This window comes from Antennarius striatus, chromosome 3, assembly GCF_040054535.1.
Source record: "Antennarius striatus isolate MH-2024 chromosome 3, ASM4005453v1, whole genome shotgun sequence".
NCBI lineage: Eukaryota > Metazoa > Chordata > Actinopteri > Lophiiformes > Antennariidae > Antennarius > Antennarius striatus.
This window is the reverse complement of record NC_090778.1, coordinates 20,473,768-20,497,847: the sequence shown is the minus strand read 5'-3', so window position 1 is coordinate 20,497,847 and position 24,080 is coordinate 20,473,768. Positions and strand designations below refer to the sequence as shown.

The following is a 24,080-nucleotide window of genomic DNA, read 5'->3' as shown; positions in this document are numbered from 1 at the left end:
CTGATGAAACAATGGAGAGTGTGGAAAAGAGGTGAAGAAGTGTGTACAGGCAGGATGGAACAGGTGGAGAAAAGTGTCAGGTGTGATGTGTGATAGAAGAGTTTCAGCTAAAATGAAAGGAAAGGTGTACAAAACTGTGGTGAGACCAGCGATGTTGTTTGGTCTAGAGACAGTGTCACTGAGGAAAAGACAGGAGACAGAGCTGGAGGTAGCAGAGATGAAGATGCTGAGGTTCTCTTTGGGATTGATCAGGATGGATAGGATCAAGAATGAGTACATCAGAGGGACAGCACGTTAAGAGGTTTTAGAGATAAAGTCAGAGAGGCCAGACTGAGATGGTTTGGACATGTCCAGAGGAGAGATAGTGAATATATTGGTAGAAGGATGCTGAGTTTTGAACTGCCAGGCAGGAGGCCTAGAGGAAGACTTAAGAGAAGGTTTATGGCTGTAGTGAAAGAGGACATGAAGGTAGTTGGTGTGAGAGAAGAGGATGCAGAAGACAGGGTTAGATGGAGGCGTATGATTCGCTGTGGCGACCCCTGAAGGGAAAAGCTGAAAGGAGAAGTAGGTCAGGGTAAATTTTGAATTCAGGGTTGTCACAGGATGTTGCAGTTTGTGTCTGCATTGGTTCTTGTTAATTTTTGGTTTGTAGGTTAAGGTGTTTTATATTTTGTGCTGAACTAAATTTGAATTTTTATTGATGTTATTTAATTTTATTTTTCAGTATCAAATGGTGCAATAAGTTGGTCTAAAATCTTTAGTTTAAACAAGGCTTTTTAATTTCAGGCAAATTGATGCACTTAAAACTTTTCTGATATAGACTAAAAAATAATGTTAATAAAATTATTCTTTGTTATAAATTGAACGACTGTATGTATTTTTTTCTTTTCTTTAATGTTAATAAGGATAAAATATTATGCAGAGGTTTACTTAACAATTTTATAGACAATTGATATTATTTATAGTCGTGGAGAGGGGGGGGGGGGCGCAAATTATTTTCTTCTTGCTGGGGGGGAGTAACAGAAAATAATTGAGAAGCACTGGGCTAATCAAATCAAACTAGGTGTCAGAGTCTGGCTTATTTAAATAAACCAACGTCATCAGAGCCGTCGATCTGCAGCTCTGTCCAACTGTTGCGTTTATAACTGGCTCACAGACACCCAGATTCTAGTGACAAGAATATAAACAGACTTTTCACAGTGCTCGTGTCACAAAGAGAAAAGACTCTAATGGGAGGACTGGAAAGACTCTGAGGTGGTGGTTGTTGTCATTCCCTCCAGGTATGGAAATTGCGGCATACAGTATAATAAAGGAAACCATCTGATTTTCCATATGATGAATCATGGTGGCAATGCATGTCACTCAGGACCCTTGCTAGAATCCTGCCATGTAACTAATATAAGCTTTTCATGTCACTGGTGAGTGACATTTAACTACCAGTTAAATGTGAGGCCTCTGCTATCTCACTTGAACAGGACTATGTCTACAGACAGACAGATAGGGATCTGCAGATCTCAGTTGTGGTTTAAACAGAAAGAGAAAAGAGTGGGAGGGGTTTGGGGGTTGGGATAAGAGAAAGAAAAGGCCTTTTATTCTCCCGTCTGTGATTTGAACAGGTGTGACAGTTGTGTGGCCTCAATATGTGAAGATAGTCCAGATCTACCACCCAGAAGGTCTGCATGCACACACACATACTATTTACCCAAGCTGCATGTTCTGTCGAGGCACGCAAGTCTCCTCTCTTGTTTATTGATAGCTATCAGCACTTTCACATTTCTACAGAACAATACACAACCCTTTTAGCATGGAGCAGCTCCGTTTGGGGTTCAGTGCAACAGCTGAAGGAGGTCTGACACAGCTGTGAGGTTCAGCACACTCTCTTCAGTTATCAAGCAACAACCTTCATATTTGACTTGTTTTTCTCCATTTAGTTTTCACATTTAAAAAGCTTTAAACACACCTAAACTAAGAGAGAGAACGACAGAAAGGGTAGATGGATGCGTGCAAAGCTACTCTTAATCCTTCCACTCACCCTCCACTGCTTATTGTTTTTTCCCTAATAGTGCAGCAGTATCCTTTCTGAGAGCAGTTTGAGGTAAAACTGAGCCAAACCACAGACTGATTAGATTACCGTGCAGAACAATGCGCCGAATTGCCACCCATTCTCCATTTCAACACACTCCAGTATGGGGTAGGAGGCATTGACTTGTTCTGAGGGACTAAGACATAACAGGCATTGCGGGGTTTTAAATAATATTTTTCCACGGCCGGCCACCAACCACCTTTGAGTGGCAGCTGTACTATCTGGTAAAGCTTAAACTACATGCACACACTATAAAATACTATTCATCTGTTATAATGACAAAGTATTTTACATAAAAATTCTGATTGGAAAGTTAATTCATTCTACTCAATTAAATTGTAATTATTTGGATGAAGATCATTCAATGTGGACAGTTTTTGAGGTATCAGTGTTTGCCACTTTTCCATGACAAGCTTTACTATAAACTGAGTATCATCAAATTCTTAACTGTGTATCAATTAACATTATTTCAAGATGTCTCCTGGGTAAATTAAGCTACCTATTAAGTAATTAATCTACATAATCTACTATTTTAAATTCCTAGAGTGATTACCACTTGGTTCATTCAAGTATCATTCAGCGTTATACCAATAAATCGATGAAGACTGATGAATAACTAGAGTGAATACAAAACCTTAAAAGACTACAGTTAATTTCAATAGAAATATCATCAATTTTTAACAACAGTAGGAATACTTACTTTAAATATCAAGTAGGCATATTTTTTTTAAAAGTCAGAAATAAAAAGTACAAATGCTCATAATAAAATCTCTTCTCATTTTTTCCACAGGAACTTCTCATTTGTTTTCCAGAGACTCTTGCTTTCCTTTCCTTCTCCTTGTCCAGACCTGCTTCTAGCAGCAAAGTTTGTGTTGATGCAAACCCGGTGCACTTCTGCCGGGTCAGTTAACCTGCTGATGGCCTCCTCATTACCCTCATTCAGGATGTCCCAGAAGTCCTTGTGGCCACTCTTTGAATGCACCTGTCGTGTAGCTGTTTTGTTTAGCTTCGGAGATGACGGAGAGTCTAACAGGACTGCTGACCCCGAATCAGTGTTATGACTGACTCTTGAAGAAGCGGGTGTGGTGAAGCATGAGCTAACTGCTGCAGAGGATGGTTCAGACGGAGTTTGTGGTGAACTCCTCTTTTGTGAACCTCTGGGTTTTGTTTTTATCAAATCATCCAGGATGGACACGTCTCCTATTAGATCTGTGAGGAGGGATGGGATACAGGAGGTAGATGAGGACTGCTCAGGAATGGAAGGGGTCTGAGGATTTTCTATCCGACCTTGAACCATTTTACCGGTTCTGGAAGTTTTTTTCTCTCGCTCCCTTTCCTGTGCTGTGGGTTTGCATAACTTAGTGGACCTGCCATGGATGAGGTTGGGGGAAGAAGGGGTATCTCTGTCTTTGCGGTTCAGGAAAGCAGTCGCCTCCCAGGACCCTAGACCACTGCTGCAGGCCTGATCCAAGCCAAGACCACCACCAGGTCTGAAGGCTCCAGAACTCAAAACACTACCCTTCTTTGTCCTCTTGTGTCCTCTGCAGATGGTCTCATCCTGCTCCACTAACTTGAGGCTTGGAACATGACTCAGAGGCTCCAGAATGTTCTTCTGTGGCATCTGTTCCTTTTCTTTAGGCTCTTGAAAAACCTTTTGTGGGTTTGCAGGCTTTATCTGTGACACAGAAACATTGTTTTGTGGTATCTCAAACTTAGTTGTGGGTTCAAGATTCCGAGGGCATTTAGCCTTTTTGTGGGATTTCAGAACATCCTTTCTTAAATTTCTGGTTACTCCTTGACATCTTGTAACGGCTGTTTCAGTTGATATTAAGGAGGTCTGAGCAGAATCAAGTCGTGGGAAGTTGTTTGTGACTATATTAGTCAGCTCAGGGTGGTTCAGTGAAGTGTAATGCTGTTGTAGCCAGGTCAGCCTCTGGGAAGAGTTTCTTCTCAAAATCTCCAATGCAAATTGAAGAACCGAGGAAAACTTCATTGTTTTTGCCATATCCTCTAGCTGCTGCCTACAGAAACACACACAGTATGGACACAAACACAGGTATAACTGTAGAAACATCATACACACTTCAAAATAGACACCAAAGAGTCTGGTTAACATCCTCCTGGCTTGCATTATGTCCTCACAAGTACAGTCAATTCAAGGCCAGAAGTTTGTTGGAATGTACTGTAAAATACTTAAATGTACTTATAAAATTATGTATTTAAAAGACCATGTGGTTTAAAGTTCACATCAAATATTCACTGGCCCCATCAGGCCTATTCCAAAATGAGGGGCTGTCCTCAAATTCAGTATTGTATCCAGAAAGACATGCAGCATGACGTGGTTTTCAAGAGCTCCTAAGCAGTTATTAAAATTTTGGTTTGAATGTGGCACAAAAATACTTCAAAGTCACTGGTTGTGCTAACTTATTATCATTGTTGGCATTGACTAGAACAACAAATTAAATGTGGTGCTGGTAAAACATAATGTGCATATGCATTTATATCATTATACCATTATACGGGGAGGTTAATTGTGGGACTGATGATATGTATTTTTGATGTGTGGAGATGCCGTCTTGTCCTTGGGAAGTGCTGCTCTAGCCATAAAGGTGTCTGTATAGGAGTGTTTTGGAAGGCAGGGGGTGGAAGCGGTGCAGTGGGACAGAAGTGTGTATTTGCTTGCTGTGTGTGTGTGTGTGTGTGTGTGTGTGTGTGTGTGTGTGTGTGTGTGTGTGTGTGTGTGTGTGTGTGTGTGTAGGTGTGTGTCTGTGTGTGTGTGTGTGTGTGCAAATGCTTGTTAGTATTGCGTGTGTGTGTATCAGAGTGGGTTTGGGAGTCCTCAGGCAAACATTCTTGGTTAGTCTCAGCAGGGCTGTGGTTGTGGAGGGTAGGACTCCTGCATTTTTGGCCCTGAACATAACTGGGTAATTTTTGGTATGATGCAGGGAATTAGGTAGAAGGGGAAGCTCAGAGGTGGTCTCTCATTTAGTGCACACACACACACACACACACACACACACAGACAATTCCTGAGGCCCAGGTGGGGGCGCTCAACACCATACCTGTGGTGAGTTTTGGCCTAATTCCATTACACTTCCAGGCATTCCTCTTTTGCTATCACACTATTTAATCCTCTATCTTCATTTCTTCCACATGCGAGCTTTACTCCAGTCCAAACTTCTTCTTCTACTGCACCTTTACAGATCCCTTATTACAAGCCACTTCCCCCCTATGCCTAAATCTATCATCACACTTCTGACACCTTTTAGGTACCTGCGTATGGCGTTGGGAGTCTCTCCGATGATAAAGGTGGTGTGTCTGGTGTGGTGCACACTCTTGCTGGTGAAGGTGACTGGATGGTCCACATGAGGCCTCTCCAGTCTGGCAGACCTAGGGGAAGCCAGGCTGCCTGGTGGGCTGACAGGTAGGCTGTCCGGTGGGCTCTGAAATCAATCAAACGAGAGCGGGGTTTTATAGTCACAAAGCAAAATCAATCAATTTGCTGTCATACACTGCCTCTTCAAGTAAACAGAGCTTAATATGAAATCAATATTGCTATTTTATGGGAAGAGAGGGAAGGGAAATTATTAACGATCAAGAGCACTCCAAAATACACATTATCTTCTGATGAGGCCCAATCTATCGATGCTATCTTTATGAACTCATTTTGAACCATTTGTTTGGAGTTCCCTCGCCAGCTCTATTTCTCCACTGGTCAATACTGATGGTTAAAATTAGCAGACTTCAGTGGATTCGAACACACAGTGTTATGGGCTACAGATTTGCATATACTAAGCCTACATTGGCGCTAAACTGTGTTGAGAATGAGTCTTAGATACAGATCATTGCTATCAACAAGTTTTTCCAAAAGTTAATTGATTTGTCTAATGTGATTTTGTGAAGCAGTTCATCTTTCACTGCAGTATTATAACATCTGGTATAAGAATCACTGAGCAGCCACGGGTTAATAAACAGCATTTACCTCTACGCTGTCTAGAAGGTGATTGGCTGGGAGCTGCGTGTGCAGATTGCGCTCAAACACATCTCGTACAGCGGCTCTACTGATCAGCTCCTCTGCTCTGCTCCCACCCACCACACGCTGGTTTGAGTGGGTATACATCACCTCCTGTGCACCCCCTTCACACAGAAACAAACATTTTAAGGTTAAATTCATTTCAAAAAATAAGTATATAAAAGGATGCAACAAATCTCACCTAACACACTGTCAATGGTTGTATCTTTTGGGGATGTCTTTCCTATTTGACTTGTGAATGAAGCATCTTTGGACGTCCCACCTTGTTTCCCAGTGCTATTGGCTGTTGCAGATCTATTCCCATCGTTTGGGAGACTTATAGGTCTTCCTCTCTTAACAGGAGTATGTTCATCTTCTGAAGACATGAACATCGTTATGTCTTCTGAGTATTTGGATCTAGTCTTGTTCCTAACACTAACACTCAGCCTCTTTCTGTTACGCTCCTGACTTCCTCTTTGTTTATCTTTCCGCTTCATTTCCTCTATGTCCAAATCCTCAGACTCATCTGAGTAACCCTTAAAGTGAGATAGGTTTGGAACTGGACGTTTGAGCTTCTGAGATTCATTCTTGCCTCGTGAGGGATGTTCATCACTCTGCTTTGCCACTGTAGTCCTTTTGTTTGGCAGCCCTTTCAGGCCCCGTGGCTCTGTAGTATCATCTTTCTCTTCTCTGTTCGAATCGCTTGAAATGTCCCACGTTTTTCTTCCCAATTTAGGGAGACAGTCTGCATCACTTCTTGCATCACAGACAATGGAGTAGGAACCTTTCCTCATTTGGTCCTCGACATTTTCCTCATCTGGACTTTCATCAGCACTACTGTCCCCGTCCCCCACCTCTGGTTTTCCTTTGACCCTTTCGAGGAGTTTGGAGAAACCTTGCTGGAGGAGACTCAATTGAGCACAACCAGCGGTAGCATTCCCACCCCTGTCGCCATCCACTACGTTAGACTTTGATGTCTTCTTTTTAAAGCCTTCTTCCTCTTCTTCACTCCCACTGCTGAAGTCCAGAACACCTCTGGAGACCTCTTTCTTGTATTTGTTGTCCACCACTGGTTCATTACTCAATACAGGAACATCGCTATGTGGAGAATCTCCAGATGTCTTTAACAAAACAGCAGACAAGGTCTAAGAATTAAGGGAGAGATCTGTCGAGACACTGTTGAAATTCTTAACATTATGGGAATGACCCTTTATCAGAGCAACCGCTGACAGCAATTTAATGTTTAAACTTTACCCAATTAGATGACCGTTCCCCAATGCTACTTTACTTCTATGTATGTTGATACTTAAATGCTTTGAGGCCATTTCTGCATTTTAAGGAACCCACGTGTTTTCTACGTTTGTGAAAGAATCTGAATGGTCTCAGTGGAGCAGCAGCAATGTAAAAAGGAGCTGGCTGAGAATAGGATGATAAGGGTATCACTGTGTAAATAGTTGAAAAACAAAAGATAGGCTTTGTGTGGTCTGCTGCCTCCATTAAAAGGAGAAAATAATTACATCCAGCTGTTCCTCACAGAATCAGAGAAAGTGAGAGGCAGACAAAGAGAACCATCCTTCAGTTCTGCTGAAGTACAAGCCTGGTGGTTTTAACTTATAAATCAGGACACTGAATGGTCCTCGGACAAAAGTTTATTGCACAGACTTTTTCACAGATCCTTAATTACCAAAATGTGGTGTGTGCTTTAAAGGCTGTAGTTATTATACTAACAGAAGATACAATTCAATGCAGTTCTTTCAAAAAGATTCCAGTTCAAACAAGATGTAGTGGAACAAAGTATCAGAAGCTCCATAAAATACATTTTGGTATTTAAAACCTGAAGCAGCTTAAGTTTATGATAAGAGTAGCATCAATTCAAGTTGGGTGTATTTCATTTTGGGTGGATCTCTAAAAGACATTTAGAGAAATTAAAAAACAAAAATGACCTTAGGAACCAACGAAGTAAAAAAGAAAAATATGTATTATTGCCGAACATTATATTACATGTGGGTTGGTTGAATGACAAACAGGAAGGCCCCTAGTTGAGGTACACCCTCTTTCACGTGGGAATGAGAGGATGAGTGGGCCGCCTGGGAAAGAAGACGGACTGAGAAATATGACTGCCCTGCGTTCTGGATCTCTGAGAACGATAAGAGTTACTCACGGTCACTCTCTTCGACTCCTCCCCCTCTTCACCAGTATGGATGCTAGTTGTCATTACACCGGCCTCCACTTGTCCTTCTCGCTGACAGAAGAGGAAAAGTGAGCCACAAATTCACCAAAACACATTGCTGACAAACTACACTGGCAATTTAATTTTTTTTAAACTACCATACAGTATAAGACTCAGTTTCCAACATATTGCTTTGAGACCAAGGATGTGGGTCAGTGGGATGAAGTGTTTTTCGTCGAACAAAGACGTAAAGATTTAACCTCAAGTATCTTGCGGGTGAGACAGGTCCCTGTGGTCTGCAGCCTGAAGAGGTTTTTGATCCCAAACAACTCCCCCCTATGGATGGCATGTCCCTGCACCGCCTCAAAGTACCGTCGTGAACTCTCTTTGCCAATGACTGAGCACTGCAATTGCTGCAAGACAGTAAAGTAACAAACGTCACTGCACATAGACGTGTACTGTATCACTATGGGGCACTGGTCTTATTATGCAATGCAATGCAATTTCCTCCGGGATTAATAAAGTATCTATCTATCTATTATTATTTGTTACCTGCTTGTAAACTTGTCTGAGGTAGATAATCTCCTCAACAGTCCCTAATGAGATCAGCCTCAGGATAGTCACATCCCTGCACTGGCCAATACGATACGCCCTGAAGGAGACGGCCATACAGTAGGAATCAGGAAAATGTTTTTATACCACATGTGAAATCAGTCAGCTTAGAGCTTTGTTGGTTACTACAGGAAGAATGCTATAAACACCATCACCAGTAGAGGTTGGTGTTCTGGTCTACATTATGTGGCTCTATCAAAGTGGCGCAATTTGTTATCATGAAAACGAATTGCTCTGCTTTTTCTTTTTTTTTTCTGCTTTTACCGTAAAATCACAAACCTCCCGCTGTAAAATCCATGAAAATAAATAAATGAAAGCACTTCTATCTTGAAGTATCGGCTACATTTATCTGCCACAATGTCATAATCTGAATATTACATATTGTAAAAAACATACCATTACTGCGACAATAATTCAAATCTGAAAAAACTACCATATTCAGATTCTATATGTGAATATGCACGAAAAGACGGTTGAAAGTCTGTAAAGATTAGACAAGCACCTCACCTGTCAATAGCTTGCAGGTCACTGGCTGGGTTCCATGTTGGGTCGAACAGCACAACTACGTTGGCCCCAACAAAGTTAAGACCAAGACCCCCTGCCCTACATAAAGTTTTAAAGTTCCAGATATGTTTAAAATGAACAATTACTGAAAATATCAAAAAAGAAAGACACTAGCAGACATATAACAAAATGATGAGGTTAATAAAAACTTGATGTAGCTGACGCTGACACACACACACACACACACACACACACACACACACACACACAACAACAACAAGATATTGTTGTTGTTTGACTCACATGGTGGACACCAGGCAGAGGTTGACATGAGGGGAGGTGTTGAAATCTTTGACAATCTGGATTCTCTCTTTGGCTTTGGTGTTTCCATCCAACCTGCTGTAGTCCAGTCCCTCTGCCATGCAGTAGCTCTCCAGCACATCCAATAGCTGAACCGTTTAAATCACAGAGCAAAGAAATGTGAACGGTTGAAAAAAACATAAATCAGATGAGTAAAAATCATCATTATCTATTAGTAAACGAGGCTCATCTGAAGATAAAACCACCTTTTCATGCAAAACATTTGTATTAAAAATAAAAGTTCAAAAACTAAAATAAAATGATATATGTCAAGTTTGATGAAGCATACAAAGTTAACACACACCTGAATGGAAATTTTTGACACTGTATGTCTACTATCAGCATAATGTTGAGCACAATTGAAACTCTAAGGTAGTCTTAATTTCCCAAAAGGAAAACACAAACCTATGACCTCATAGGTTTGTGATAAATATTATCATTCTGTCTTAGGTGACAGCAGTCATTATACTCCAATTATCTTATATCTCTAATCACACCCAGAAAAAAAAACACATGGCTACCTATTAGTCTATGTCATGAGTAAAACATGTCACCTGCTCCTATTTTGTCTGCATGCTGGTCAGCAGCTCTATCAGCTGCTTATTGATTTTATGTGATGTGGCAGAAAACTTAAAATCACATTTAACTCTTGATAAATCTAAAACCTCTTTCAGATCACATCAGTCAGAGTATCAAAGTATTTTCCAACAAGGAAACATTTTACTCTGCTGCTCATCCAACTTAAAGGTCACAGATACTCAAACTTTTAGTTTCATTACAAACTTTGATCTTACCTTGGTGGAGAGAGAGAAAAGTAGTACTTTATCTCTCTTTTGCTGATAATGTCTCAGTAGCTTCTGCAAAACCTACAAAAGGAACACAAATCACCCACATTGAAAAAGTGCAGAATGAGCACATGAATGAGAGTATGTTCTTACACTGTACCTTCATCTTTCCACTGTATGTCGGGTCTGAGAGGGCCTCAAATGCTTCATCTTTGCATCTCTGTACAAAGTCAGGAAACTTCTGGAATACCTTTGCACAAATTTTACCCACATACTCTTCCTGTAAGAAACACATAGCTGTTCCAGTGAAACGAATCCATCGTTAGATAATGTGCTTCGAACTTAATCTGGAGGAATCACCAACGAAACAAGTGTACTAAATCAGTTATTGGGCAACATGACTCCACCTGTTTCTTGCTGGTCCCTGCAGTAGACTTCAGCAACGCTACATGGTTGGCAACCTTCCTCAGTATGGCTAAGTAGCTAAAGTACACTGTCTTCATTTTGACACCTGTCTGAAATTGAAAAAAATCAGATAAGAAATGAGAGCTCAATCAAATTTTAAAATAATTAAATACATTTTACAAAGACAGACAGACAGACTGACTGACTGACAGACTGACTGAATCCCAACCTGGGAAATTTAGAATATCTTCCAAGTTGTGTTTTCAATTTCACTACTGCACACAAATTTTTTTAAAAATGGTACAAAAAAACGTATGTGCTTTTGGAGGAATTTCACCTAAGCCGCAAAACCTGAAATGCTGAAGTTACTAACCTTATAGCAGCAGCTGCTGCGCTTGCGCCCACTCCGACAGTCACAATTCTCTGAGGACCTTAGCAGTAATGTCACATCCTCAGTGTCCAGCACTGTTTCATAAACACTCTGCTGGAAATCAGTCAGTGAGCAATAAACAACCTAGGACAAACACAACATAAACATTCTCAGAGGGACACATTTAGAGTTATTCGACATTCATGAGGTTACTGTCAAGCTGATTGCGAATTTTCCAATCTCACCCTGTCATCCTTCTTTGGTAGCTGATCCTTGATCAGAGCTTTAGTCCTTCTGAGGAACCAGTGGGAAATCTTCCTTACCAGGGCACTGATAGCCTTCCTCCCTGTAGCTAAGGCACGTTTGGTTGCAGTGTGTCTTTGTCCTTGCTCAATTGGATCTGAATACTTGGTCTTAAAGTGTCCTAAGGTTCCAAGACAATGAGGAATGGCCCTACATAGAACATAAGACCTCATGTCAGGAATAATGTACAGGTTGTAGTCACATCACTTAAACTAAAATGAACAAAACTATTTACATGTGACTGCACATATACAAATAAATTTAATGTAAAAGTGCTTTGAGATACCAGTCCATGACACACCACAGCTCTTCAAGGTTGTTTTGTAAGATGGTGCCAGTGAGGCCAATTCTGACCTGAAGAAAATAAATAAGTGTAAACCTACGATCAAAAACACGATCCAAATGCAAAACTAAGATAATTAATTACTCCGCAACTATTATGATGGAATAATTAAGTTATTTAATAATGATTGAGTGCAGACTTTGTATGTACTTTTTAATGATGCCACCACTCTTTTCCACCATGAGACTCTAGTGAATGCTGTTAGTTAGAACACTAAAAAAAGACAAACATCAATCTCTTCTCACCTCACAATTCAGATCCTTCATGGCCAGAGTGACCTGAGAGTTCGGATTCTTTATCTTGTGGACCTCGTCCACAATCACAGCTGACCACTCAATGCTGCAGGAAGAACAAAAATATAATCCATGTTTAAATATCAAATCTAAAAGTAGAAAAATATGTCATATCTGTATGTGCATTAGTCCTACTTATTAAACAGATCCAAACAAATACGCAGAGTCTCATAGGTAGTGAGAGCAATCTCAGTGCGTCCCCTCTTGATGCGATCCAGCTCCTCTTTTTTCCTCAGCCCATGGACTACAACATACTGGAAGTGTCCCCATGTGTCCAGTTCATCTTTCCAGTTATAAAGCAATGACAATGGGGCCACAATGAGGAACACCTAGACAAAACCATGGAAACATAAAAAATGCTAGTAACAACTTATTATTAACTGTTGAAGCAAAGATGTAATAGGGTTTTTTTTTCATAGCACCATTTTTCTATACCCACATTGTTGGGTTTTCTTTCCTGGGAGGGCATCTGAGTATGCACGAACTGTGGTCTGTTGTTCTCAATGTCCTCCACTGTGCCTTTTTTATGTAGCACAGCAGCGAGAAAACCAATGACCTTTGAAAAGCAGGAAAAGAGAAAAAAGTAAGTCATTTGAAGAAGGGACACACAACAGAACACTGAAAGTTGTTTTGCAGCCCAAGGTTGTTTTTTTTTTACCTGTACAGTTTTTCCTAGGCCCATGTCATCACCCAGAATACAACCTCTGGAATGCATGTAGTTGCTGTAAATGAAGCGGATTCCCTCTCTCTGGTAATCCCTCAGATATCTGTTGATGGTATAGGGGACTCTGTGTCCATCATCACCCAGCTCTAAGGGGACACACAGCCTGGGGTCTATGGTGCTACTGGGAAACATGGGTTTCTCCTCGGTGGCGTAATTCAAAGCCGGTCTCGCAAGCTCTGAAACAGGTACAGCCTTCTCCTCTTCATCTTCAGTCAATACCACCCATGCCATGGCATCACCCTTGTGAGAGGTAGTGAGTCTCTGAATGGTGGTTTCTCGCAGGGTGCCATCTCTCGAGTCAGGAACCAGACAACTGTCACCAACACGCCATGTTCCTATTTAGTAACATAACATCAGAATGCATTAATCAGCTTTACAATAATCTATAAATATCTGAAACATTTCAATACTTATTTCATCAAGTGGACACAAATGGTTTTGGGTTACAAGTTTCGTCTAAATTATACCTTGATTTCGTTACAATGTAGTTAACCACAGCAGAAGAAGCGGGTACAGAAAATGAATAAATGAAACAAAAGGTTTTCTTGCACACAATTTATCTCCGTCTGCATCTTATCTGTGTATGTTCCTAGTTTTAAACCACTTTTTAGAAAGTGCTTTAAATAATTTTTGAACTTCTACGAAAGGTGACAAGATCCACGCTATAATCTCATCGTTGAGTGACGTCAACGCAATGGACGCAAAGTGACGTGACTGACTGAAACTGCCCGTTATTCATTATTAGCAGGCGAGAGGCTTTGAGTGGACGTAGGTTGTGTAAAGTAGTGTCGAACATGGAAAAAAAGAGTTATAAAAAACGTATTCATCAAACCTCTTTCTGTTGTAGAGGTTGAAGGCATCGGGATACGAAGGAGGTGCATTTTTCTACAAGTGGACTACAAATCAATGTAGCATGCTAGCTAGCTTGATCACATTAACTATAAGTTAAAGTAATTTAAAAATTATGAAAGCAAACACAGAACTTCTGTAAGTTACGCCAGCCTCAGTATCTATATTGTCGCTTTGACTTCATCCCCGTTCATCTTTAACTGACCAAAACCTGGAAACAGACAGACAGCAGCGGGGAAGCTGCAGCCTGCTGCTGCACTGCCGCTGAGTCGCGGACTGTTTACGTGTTTCAGCAAAAAGTGTCGCACTTTCATCGGAAACCTCCGATTAATTAAAAAAAACAAAAAAAGTGCCCTACAAACATTCAGATCCTATATCTTCAAATGTCAAAAGTTTAATTTCTTCCCTTTTTTAATTGCACTCTAAAAATAATCGAAATCTGAATAGCGGTCATTGTGTCGAAAGTGCAGGGTGTGATCTAAATTAAATACAGGTAAATTAAAATTGCTTCAATCTAATCCAAAAATTGTGGTTACAACGTAAAAAAAAAAGTAGTAAATGTAAACTTACAACAGTACTCTGCGCTCTTTTTAGTTCTGTGCTTAATGTTCCAACAACATTAAAAAATTAAAATACTAAAGCTTATGATAAACCCCTTGTGAGGCCCTGATACATCACTAGGTACCTTTATACACCTTTCATGATAAATATTTTTTGAATTTAAAGACAAACCTTCAGATTGCAAAAAAGTGTAGATAAAGAGAAAGAAAACAACACAGTATCATCACACTGTATCTACCAATATTGTTCACTGTCAAAAGAAATAACAGAAATAAGAAACCACAGTAATTACTAAAAATCTGAATTTTTGTTGCATGCAGTAATATAGTCAAGAAATGTTTTTTGTGTTCTTCTTTTGGGTTAATGAGCTCACTTTTGTCTCTTTGTAGATTGACATACAATACCACTGTTGCAGTTCTTCATCCCCTATTTGTCTTTCCTTAAACATTGGCCATAGTTCTCCAGATGAGGCACGACTAGGTCCACTTCTTGCCATGGTACACTGAAATACAAAAATGGAACTTATTGTTCCTGTTTTCTCAGCACAGGGAATTTATAGAGCAGCTGCCACAGATGTTCCCATAAAGAAAGCCCAAACACTGTCAAGGGTCTGCATACTGCACCAGATCTCACACACTGTTGTTCTCTTACCCAATGGCAAACATCTCCTCTGGGCTTATACCCAATAATACATTACTGCTCAAGCTGATGGAGATGGGAAGAATCACTAGTTGCAGCTCACATCTTCAGCAGTCAAGTCAAGAAGTATACAGTAGTCCATTTTGGTAAAGGGATTGAGTGATTGAAGGGTTTGTTTTTTTTAAATGTGACACTTTCAAAATTAAACACAGTTTATGCTTTACTGAGTTTAGTGAAGTTGTCAGCATTGTAACCCCACAGAAAATGTTCCTGGGTTTGAATTTTGACTTCGAGTTTTTCTGTGTGGAGTTTGTTTTTCTCCCTGGTTTTGTATTGTGTGTGTGTGTGTTCTTTTTACTCTTGTGGTCAAAATACAAAAAATACACACAAAAAAAAGACATGCGTTTGATTGTGGATTTGAATCTTCTCAATTTAACCCAGTGATTTTTCACAAACAAGAAAAATATAATCACATATCCGCAAAGGACAAGATGCAAACATCATTAGTAAAATGTTAGGCTGTGATGTAATATGCTTGTATTATTATTGATTTATGAACGTGTATGCTGAATTTCAGAAGTCAAACCGTGGCTAATTTTTACTTTTTCATCCCTTTAATGTTGTTATTTAGATTTGGTCATGCTCATAAAAGTCATCCATGGCACATGAGTGATGTAGAGTTTATTTGGGTTCTATTAAACAAAGTCAGCTTCATAACATGATCTGACTGAGAAAGAAATGTTTCATGATTTATTCTGATGACTATAGGGAAGTGCCGTTCAACGTTAAATTAAACGTTTGGACCACACCCACCTGGATTGATTTCTGCAACTTTAAAATTTGTTTCCCTAGACAAGGAGTTTTCTGACAAATGACTTTAATCTTACTTAGCATCATTTGGCTAAATCAGGGTTTCATTTGAATAAAACAGTAATGTAGCTGCAAGAGGGTACAAGCCAGTGTCTTATTGTGCCGGTCCCAAGCCTGGATTAATACAGAGGGTTGTGTCAGGAAGGCCATCCAACTTAAAACTTTTGACAAATCAAACATGCAAATTAAATCTATGATTTCCATACCGGATTAGTCAATGCCCGGGTTAACAATGACCGCCATGCTGTGCTGTTCACCTACAGTGTGCTGGTGGAAATTGGATTACTGTTGGTTTAAGAGGGAGAGGAGGAAAGTGTGTTCGCAGGAAGAAAGAGAGGAGGAACACCAAGAGTATAGGACTGAGAGTAGGGACGTTGAATGTTGGAACTATGACAGGACAAGGTAGAGAGTTGGTTGACATGATACAGAGGAGGAAGGTAGACATACTGTGTGTCCAGGAGACCAGGTGGAAATGTAGCAAGGCTAGAAGTTTAGGAGCAGGGTTCAAGTTGTTCTATCATGGTGTAGATAGGAAGAGAAATGGAGTAGGAGTTATCTTGAAGGAGGAGTTTGTTAGGAATGTCCTGGAGGTAAAAAGAGTGTCAGATAGAGTGATGAGTCTGAAGCTAGAAATCGAAGGTGTGATGTTCAATGTTGTTAGTGGGTATGCTCCACAGATAGGATGTGAGCTGGAGGAGAAGGAGAAATTCTGGTTGGACTTTGATGAAGTGATGCAGAGCATACCTAGAAGTGAGAGAGTTGTCATTGGAGCAGACTTCAATGGACATGTTGGTGCAGATAACAGAGGTGATGAGGAGGTGATGGGCAGGTTTGGTATCCAGGAGAGGAACGCAGAAGGACTGATGGTAGTTGACTTTGCAAAAAGGATGGAAATGGCTATAGTGAATACTTTCTTCCAGAGGAGGCAAGAACATATGGTGACCTATAAGAGTGGTGGTAGGAGCACACAGGTAGACTACATTTTTTGTAGATGGTGTAATCTGAAGAAGATCAGTGACTACAAAGTAGCGGTAGGCGAGAGTGTAGCCAAACAGCATAGGATGGTGGTGTGCAGGATGACTCTGGTGGTGAGGAAGATGAAGAGGGCAAAGGCAGAGCAGAGGATGAAATGGTGAAAAGGAAGAAGTGGGACACTGAGAGGACTGAGGAGAGTAGACAGGAGTACAGGGAGATGCAGCGTAAGGTGAAGGTAGAGGTAGCAAAGGCCAAACAAGGGGCTTATGATGACTTGTATGCTAGGTTGGACAGTAAGGAGGGAGAGACTGATCTATACAGGTTGGCAAGACAGAGAGACAGATATGGGAAGGACGTGCAGCAGGTTAGGGTGATTAAGGATAGGGATGGAAGTCTATTGACAGGTGCCAGTAGTGTGATGGGAAGATGGAAAGAGTACTTTGAAGAGTTGATGAACACGGAAAATGAGAGAGAACAAAGACTAGAAGAGGTGACGGTTGTGGACCAGGATGTAGCAAAGATTAGTCAGGATGAAGTGAGGAGGGCATTGAAGAGGATGAAGAGTGGAAAGGAACTCCATCCTGATGATATACCTGTGGAGGTATGGGAGTGTCTAGGAGAGGTGGCAGTAGAGTTTCTGACTGGGTTGTTCAACAGGATCTTAGATAGTGAGAAGATTCCTGAGGAATTGAGGAGAAGTGTGCTGGTGCAGCTTTTAAAGAACAAAGAAGATGTGCAGAGTTGTGGCAACTACAGAGGAATAAAGCTGATGAGCCGTACAACGAAGTAATGGGAAAGAGTATTTGAAGCTAGACTAAGGACAGAAGTGAGCATTTGTGAGCAGCAGTATGGTGTCGTGCCAAAAAAGAGTACTACAGATGCAGTCTTTGATTTGAGGATGTTGATAGCGAAGTACAGAGAAGGCCAGAGGGAGCTGCATTGTCTTTTTGTAGATCTGGAGAAAGCTTATGACAGGGTGCCCAGAGAGGAACTGTGGTATTGTATGAGGAAGTCTGGAGTGGGAGAGAAGTGTGTTAGAGCGGTGCAGGACATGTATGAGGACTGTAAGACAGTGGTGAGGTGTGCTGTAGGTGTGACATAGGAGTTCAAGGTGGAGGTGGGACTGCGTCAGAGATCAGCTCTGAGCCCCTTCTTGTTCGCTATGGTGATGGACAGGCTGACAGACGAGGTTAGACAGGAATCTCCATGGACTATGATGTTTGCAGATGACATTGTGATCTGTAGTGAGAGCAGGGAACAGGTGGAGGAGAAGCTAGAGAGGTGGAGGTTTTTCTTGGAAAGGAGAGGAATGAAGGTTAGCCGCAGTAAGACGGAGTACATGTGTGTGAATGAGAGGGACCCAAGTGGAAGAGTGGGGTTACAAGGAGAAGAGATCAAGAAGGTGGAGGATTTTAGGTACTTAGGGTCAACTGTCCAGATGAATGGAGAGTGTGGAAAAGAGGTGAAGAAACTTGTCCAGGCAGGATGGAACGGGTGGAGAAAAGTGTCAGGTGTGATGTGTGATAGAAGAGTTTCAGCTAAAATGAAAGGAAAGGTGTACAACGCCACTGTGAGACCAGTAATGTTGTTCGGTCTAGAGAAGAAGAAGAAGATTTTGATTTCTGCAAAAACACTTTAATCACATTCAGAACATTTTACAATTTTTCATTAGATGAAAGTACTCAAGTGCTTCAAAAATACTAAAAACCAATAAGTAAAAGGAAATACAATTTAAAAATTAGTGCATTATATCAGAAAGTTTGCAAAAGTGAGTTGATCATCAACTAAAGTGCATAGGATATTTTTGTGACACCAAATGTTCCTAAAGGTATTTAGGGAAGAAGAAGACAAAATCAATCTTTATTTGTGTACGAATAATAGCAGAACAAGAACATTTTGGTGTAAAATAACAGCTGGGATCACTGGGGTGAATAAAAGGCGGCTCCTGGAGCAGCCAAGGAAAAACTGAACAATAATAATCAGAATCCTTTCGTTAATGCCCGTATTTCTGAAACTCCCATTCCCTTTTGTCGAGAGGGCACACCTGTCTGGTCTTCAGCCAGCGGGAGATACAGTGGAAATGGAAGGCATGATTGCAGACACCCCAGGCTACAGTGCATTCCTCAGAGGTCGCAGAGGCTTGGTTGGCTTGACACTCTATACAGAGGTCCATGATGTGGTTCCTACAGATAGCACAGTTGTCCACCACAATGTCCCAGGCCCAAAGCGCAATAGCGTTCCACTTTTTACTTCGAATCGCTTCTTGCTAGCTCCACTGATGGTGCTGCTCGGTGCATCTACGTCCATAGCCGCAGCCATCTTGTCATCAGATTCGCTTTTCACGTCGTTCCGCAGGAAATACAAACGCTATTTGGCTCCATTTTCGATGTGCTCTCCATAAGAAGAACAAGAACAAGAACAAGAAGAACAACAAGAAGAAAAACAAGAAGAAAAGATTTGAATAAAACAGTGTTGGACTAGAGTTGTAATCAGTGCTTGGAGAGGAAGACCTGAATGAAGGTCTTGTCCCACTCCCAGGAACCACAGAAGCGCTACTTCTGTGTTCCACCCCCCCTCGCTCATGACTCACAGGATCTGCCTCTGGAGAAAAACAATTATTGCCTTGCCAAAAGTGACAGTTTTAACTTCATAAACACTGATTGCAGAGTTGGAAAATTAGGCTGAGAATGAATGATTTTCTTCTTTTTTTCCACATGCCTTCTTGCTTTCCCATTAATGCACTTTTGTTTACACTTCTTAAATTTGTTAATAATTCATTCAAGGTTTGGGTGGGTCTTGACTTAAAGAAAACTGGAAACAGCTACATTAATATGATGTAACAAATCAACATAGCATGCGTGTTTTTAATCAAAAGGGTTGAACCATTTATGAAGTTTGGCTACTTTCCCCTCCTCTCATCGTTTGCAACTTAGCTACAGTAGTTTGGATACCAAATGCCAAAAAGTTGTATTTGATTAAATGTGACGATTCTGAAGACAGTTACAGAGGAAATTACATGGATCTATTTACATTTAAATAAAGTGTGTTTTCAACAGTTACTCCATAGAATGGTCAAATCATTATACTGTAAATTCCTTGCTGTTGAGAAGTGTGGCCCACAATGTTTCGTTTTCAGGGAATTTTGTTGAAATTTGACACAACTGGTGTGTGGAGGCACAACACTATGAATCTGCAAGTATCAGAGTTTTGCTTGATTTGTGTTTCTTTTCTTTTTTTTCTTTTGAAACCCAGCATGATTGAGGATTTTTGCATCTCAGGTACCATAGATGTGGAACATTTTATACAGAGGACAAAATATATACAACCATGCATACAGTATATCCTTTTTTAATCAAGTGTAAAAAGAATTCAGCTACCAGTTAACCAGCTACCAGTTCTATATTTTTGGTCTAGAACTAGCCACCCTTCTGTCTCCAAGCCAAGACCTTGTGGACTGAGTTATTGGGGATGTCATTGTTAAGCTTCAACCAGTTCACACTCCAGACTTTTGGTCCACACTGAACTTGACCCTGCCATCCTCCAGTCACCGAGTCAAGTCTTTGTGGCCTGAGCTACTGCAGCCCACAAGACACATGCAATTTATATTTTACAGATTGCACCTTCTTCATGTACAGTTTGTAAGTAAAAAGAAAAAAAGAAAATAATTCTTGTCTTTCATACTGAAAAAACACTTTCAAATGTATTATTTGATATTTTCCCTGAAAATATATTTAAATGAAAAGCAGTCATTGTATTGTATTGTATATTTTTGGTGGTGAGAGAAACTGAGAAGAAAGGGAAAGTACAGGGGCTCTTCATGGACCATTCAAATTTCACCCGACGTCATCGGTCCACCTCTGCATCCACTAATGACTCAGTTGCTGTCAATTTACTATACCCTCCACTGAATTAAAATGTACTTACTTAAAGCCAACAAAAGCCTTCCATTTACCTTTATTGATCCAGGTGTTAACCATAGATTGTGTTACTTGCCTGAATCAACATCCAAGGATAAACTTTAGCTGCTGCCTCTTCTGTAAACCAATGTTGAAACCAATAGTAGAGCTGAGATTGTCATGGTTCCAGTTCCAATTTTCCCTCATGTCCTCTGTATCCTAATTTCAGTCCCACTCAATCCACTCATTCCTGTCTCCTGCGTTGCTGCAGCCACCTGCTTCCCATCTCCACATAGACTCCACTGGACTCAAGCTCTGTTCAGATCTCAGTCTGGTCCCAGATTGTCATCGACTCATCCTATTCTTCAGGTTTCTTGGACTTCCTTGTGATTTTGCTTGTTTCCTGGATTTTGTCTGCTCTTTTCCTAATCTTCTGACAACGATTCTGTACGATTTTGTTGAGTTATGAATGTGGACTTCTTCCCTCCTAACCAGAAATGGTAGGACCCAGATAAATAAAAACACTTGTGCAACTTGTGATCATTTAACCAATTAATTTTAAAAACAAAAATAAAAAAAATGTTAGCCTACCATGTGTTTTCTGTAGCAGTTAGAAAATTATCCAGATTTTTTTATAGGCTCCTGTCATTTGTGTTGGAAGGCGTCTTTGCCATGTCTTATTTATCATCCTCAATAGTTCCAGACTGTGAAAGAAAGCGCTCATCCAGGAAAGTGATGGTTTATGTCCACCCATACGAGATAAATTACTTTGGTTTTCCAACAAGTATGCTGCAAAGATCAATAAAGAAATTCTGATCTGGAAATTGTGAAAGCTTAGCAATGTGTTTTAATCAAGTTTTAAAAAATTTGACTCTTCTAGTTCTCTTCTCTTTCCAGGTCTTCTACTTCTACTATCATACATTCTTTTTCTGTATTAATGAGATATGGAGGTAGTGTCACTGAAATACACGACAAGGAATGTACAGAGAGTCTGTGAAGATTCTCAGTCATCTAGGTCAATGTAGATCTCTGTGTCAAAAAGAAAGTCAGTATTCAACACAGAAGTAGAGAAAAAGGTTTTAAAAAAAAGTGAGGTGACTGTCACTTGTGCTTGGAAAATCCTTGAATGTCTTCTGACCACTTCGGGGCCACAGACGGCCGTGGTAACACAACAGATTCTGCTCAGTGAGTTGATTTACAACGTAGAAGCCTCTGATGACCTGAATTTGATGGCTTGTCCCTTTTGTGCTGCAGTGAGATGGAAAACTCTGTAAAGCAACATATTTATGATCAAACCAGACCTCATTACGCTGCCAGCTCGTAGAGGAGCCTTTTGTTCGGCCATGCTCAGTACATCAACCAGAAAATGTAACTGGTTATGGCGTGCATGTGTATACAATGTGTGCATTCTTGTGTTTATGTAGTTTTATTTCTATAAAAGGCTTCACAGACCCTTTAAAACCTGTGATTACATTACAGCAACAGTGTTGGACACTGGCATAGAAACACACTAAAAAGAAGGATGAGCCTCTGGTTCCGGTCTGAGTTTTGCTCCATTATCGTCACAGTGATCCTCCTCCTGTCAGGCATGTTGAAGTGGACAAAGAGCTCGGTTTTGGAATGAACAAATCTGGCCGCTAGACAATATTTCCCCCTCTTCCTCCTCTTCTGAACCAACCCTAACCCAACATTAACACCGACAGGGACTCAAAGAGCTGCATGACTGCACGTCCCAACAATGAGGCCACAGAAAACACACCAACTCAGCAAAACTGGACGTCCGTTTCTCAGGCGTTTAAGCATGCAATTATGTTCCCCTGTGCTCCCTAGCCCACAATCAGGATTGGGGGACTGTGCGGTGTCTGTAGTAGTTCGGTTCCTTCAAGGGCAATGTGCAGACAATACGTTGCTGTCTTGATTAGAGGAATTTTGTTTCCTGGAGTCATGTGTGAAGAGAAATGTATACATATGTTTGTTATTCATATATGAAAAAACATTTTTAGTATGAAACTTGAATGGTCACCTTTGTATATGCCTTTACAATTTCATGAATAGGTATCTGTGCATTCGTATGTCAGTGTGTTATGGGATGTTATCCAGTGGGCAGCAGTCCCACTTAGGGTTGCATCCATGCATGTAGTGAATACACATTCACCATCTGCAGTCCACGGGGATCTTCAGAGCCAGGCCAAGCCGTGCCTATGGCCCATTTGCCTCACATTGCTTTCTCCTTCATGGCTGCAATGCATTCTCTTTAATACAAGGGTGAAAGCTGGAAAATCTTTAGAGCGAAATCAGGAAGAAAGCGCCAAGGAGGCACAGAGGAGGAGCAGACAAGAAAGATGTTTATTTTTTACAATATCTTTTCTATTATTACATCCCGCTTCAAAGCTGTGATGTATTGTAATTGTTGTCCGTTCGTCCATCCGTCCGTTAGTTCGTCCACCAAATATCTTCGCAACCGTTGCAGATAGAAAGATGAAACAAAAAGCACATTACTCTAAAGGGTATGTAAAGGAGATGGTGACCTAGACCTTGAGAAAACTAGGTCAAGGTCAATTTTCAAGTTTTTGTGATTTGCTGGTAGGTAATTTCATGTGAGTTTATGCACTGTCTAGGTTTTGTTCTTTAAAAAAGGTGACATTAATGCACAATTCATTAAATACACCAGTAAAACATATACTTATGTCATAAATTTGAAAAAACTTTTTTTTTTTTTTACTAAAGAAGGTTTTGGTGAGTGAGCATAGGAAACCGACAGGGTTCAGTACCTCCAACAAGGTTAAGAACCACTGGCCTGTTGGCATCTTACTATTGATATTGCCTTATTTAGAGAAATGTTATACTATTCATTTTGAATTACTGTATTGAGTCAGCTTTAGTATTCATTTTGATTGAGAGTCTGCTTATGTGCCTATTTGAGACTCAGCCTTATTTTATTTCTGAATTTTATTTATTTTATTTAACTTTATTTAACCAAATAAAGAATTTGAATTCTATAGTTATATAATTATATAGCGCTTTTCTGGACACTCAAGGAGACTTTACATTGGATCCATTATTCATTCACTCCTCATTCATACTTGGTGATGGTGACTACGTGTGTAGCCACAGCTGCCCTGCGGCAGACTGACGGAGGCGTCTACAGCACAAAATCACTGCGTTTTTGTTGATAGTCCCGTCTTTTTTCTTTTTATAAATAGCCTACGGGTCCCTCAATGGGCCAAATTTAAAATGCTTGCGCATTGACTTGCCACTCGCGATTAATTGCGTTAATTTTTATAGCGCGTTAATTTGCAGCGTCGTTAATTAATCTAATGAACGCA

At 40.5% G+C, this 24,080-nt stretch overlaps 1 protein-coding gene and 1 pseudogene across 1 annotated transcript; both read right to left on the bottom strand.

Moving 5' to 3' along the window:
* Positions 1-1,714: 1,714 nt before the first annotated feature.
* Positions 1,715-14,064, bottom strand: ercc6l2 (excision repair cross-complementation group 6-like 2). Its single transcript, XM_068311606.1, has 20 exons — positions 13,797-14,064; positions 12,899-13,299; positions 12,680-12,796; positions 12,376-12,569; positions 12,193-12,286; positions 11,891-11,958; positions 11,547-11,754; positions 11,305-11,445; positions 10,934-11,041; positions 10,687-10,806; positions 10,536-10,607; positions 9,685-9,830; positions 9,385-9,480; positions 8,818-8,917; positions 8,526-8,678; positions 8,257-8,337; positions 6,298-7,216; positions 6,066-6,220; positions 5,357-5,526; positions 1,715-4,104 (listed from the first exon to the last, which is right to left on the bottom strand). The coding sequence occupies exons 1-20, from the start codon at positions 13,843-13,845 to the stop codon at positions 2,859-2,861; spliced, it is 4,638 nt and encodes a 1,545-aa protein (XP_068167707.1). The 5' UTR covers positions 13,846-14,064; the 3' UTR covers positions 1,715-2,858.
* Positions 14,065-18,749: 4,685 nt separating this feature from the next.
* Positions 18,750-19,183, bottom strand: LOC137592931 (E3 ubiquitin-protein ligase RBX1-like; annotated as a pseudogene).
* Between the last annotated feature and the right edge of the window lie 4,897 nt (positions 19,184-24,080).

Excerpts from the sequence above, each read along its gene's own strand:
- ercc6l2 (XM_068311606.1), bottom strand. The coding sequence starts at position 13,845 with ATGCACCTCCTTCGTATCCCGATGCCTTCAACCTCTACAACAGAAAGA. Across the intron at positions 11,042-11,304 it reads GCAGCAGCTGCTGCTATAAG|ACAGGTGTCAAAATGAAGAC; the intron begins GTTAGTAACTTC and ends TTTCAATTTCAG. Across the intron at positions 10,608-10,686 it reads CATACAGTGGAAAGATGAAG|GTTTTGCAGAAGCTACTGAG; the intron begins GTACAGTGTAAG and ends TTCCTTTTGTAG.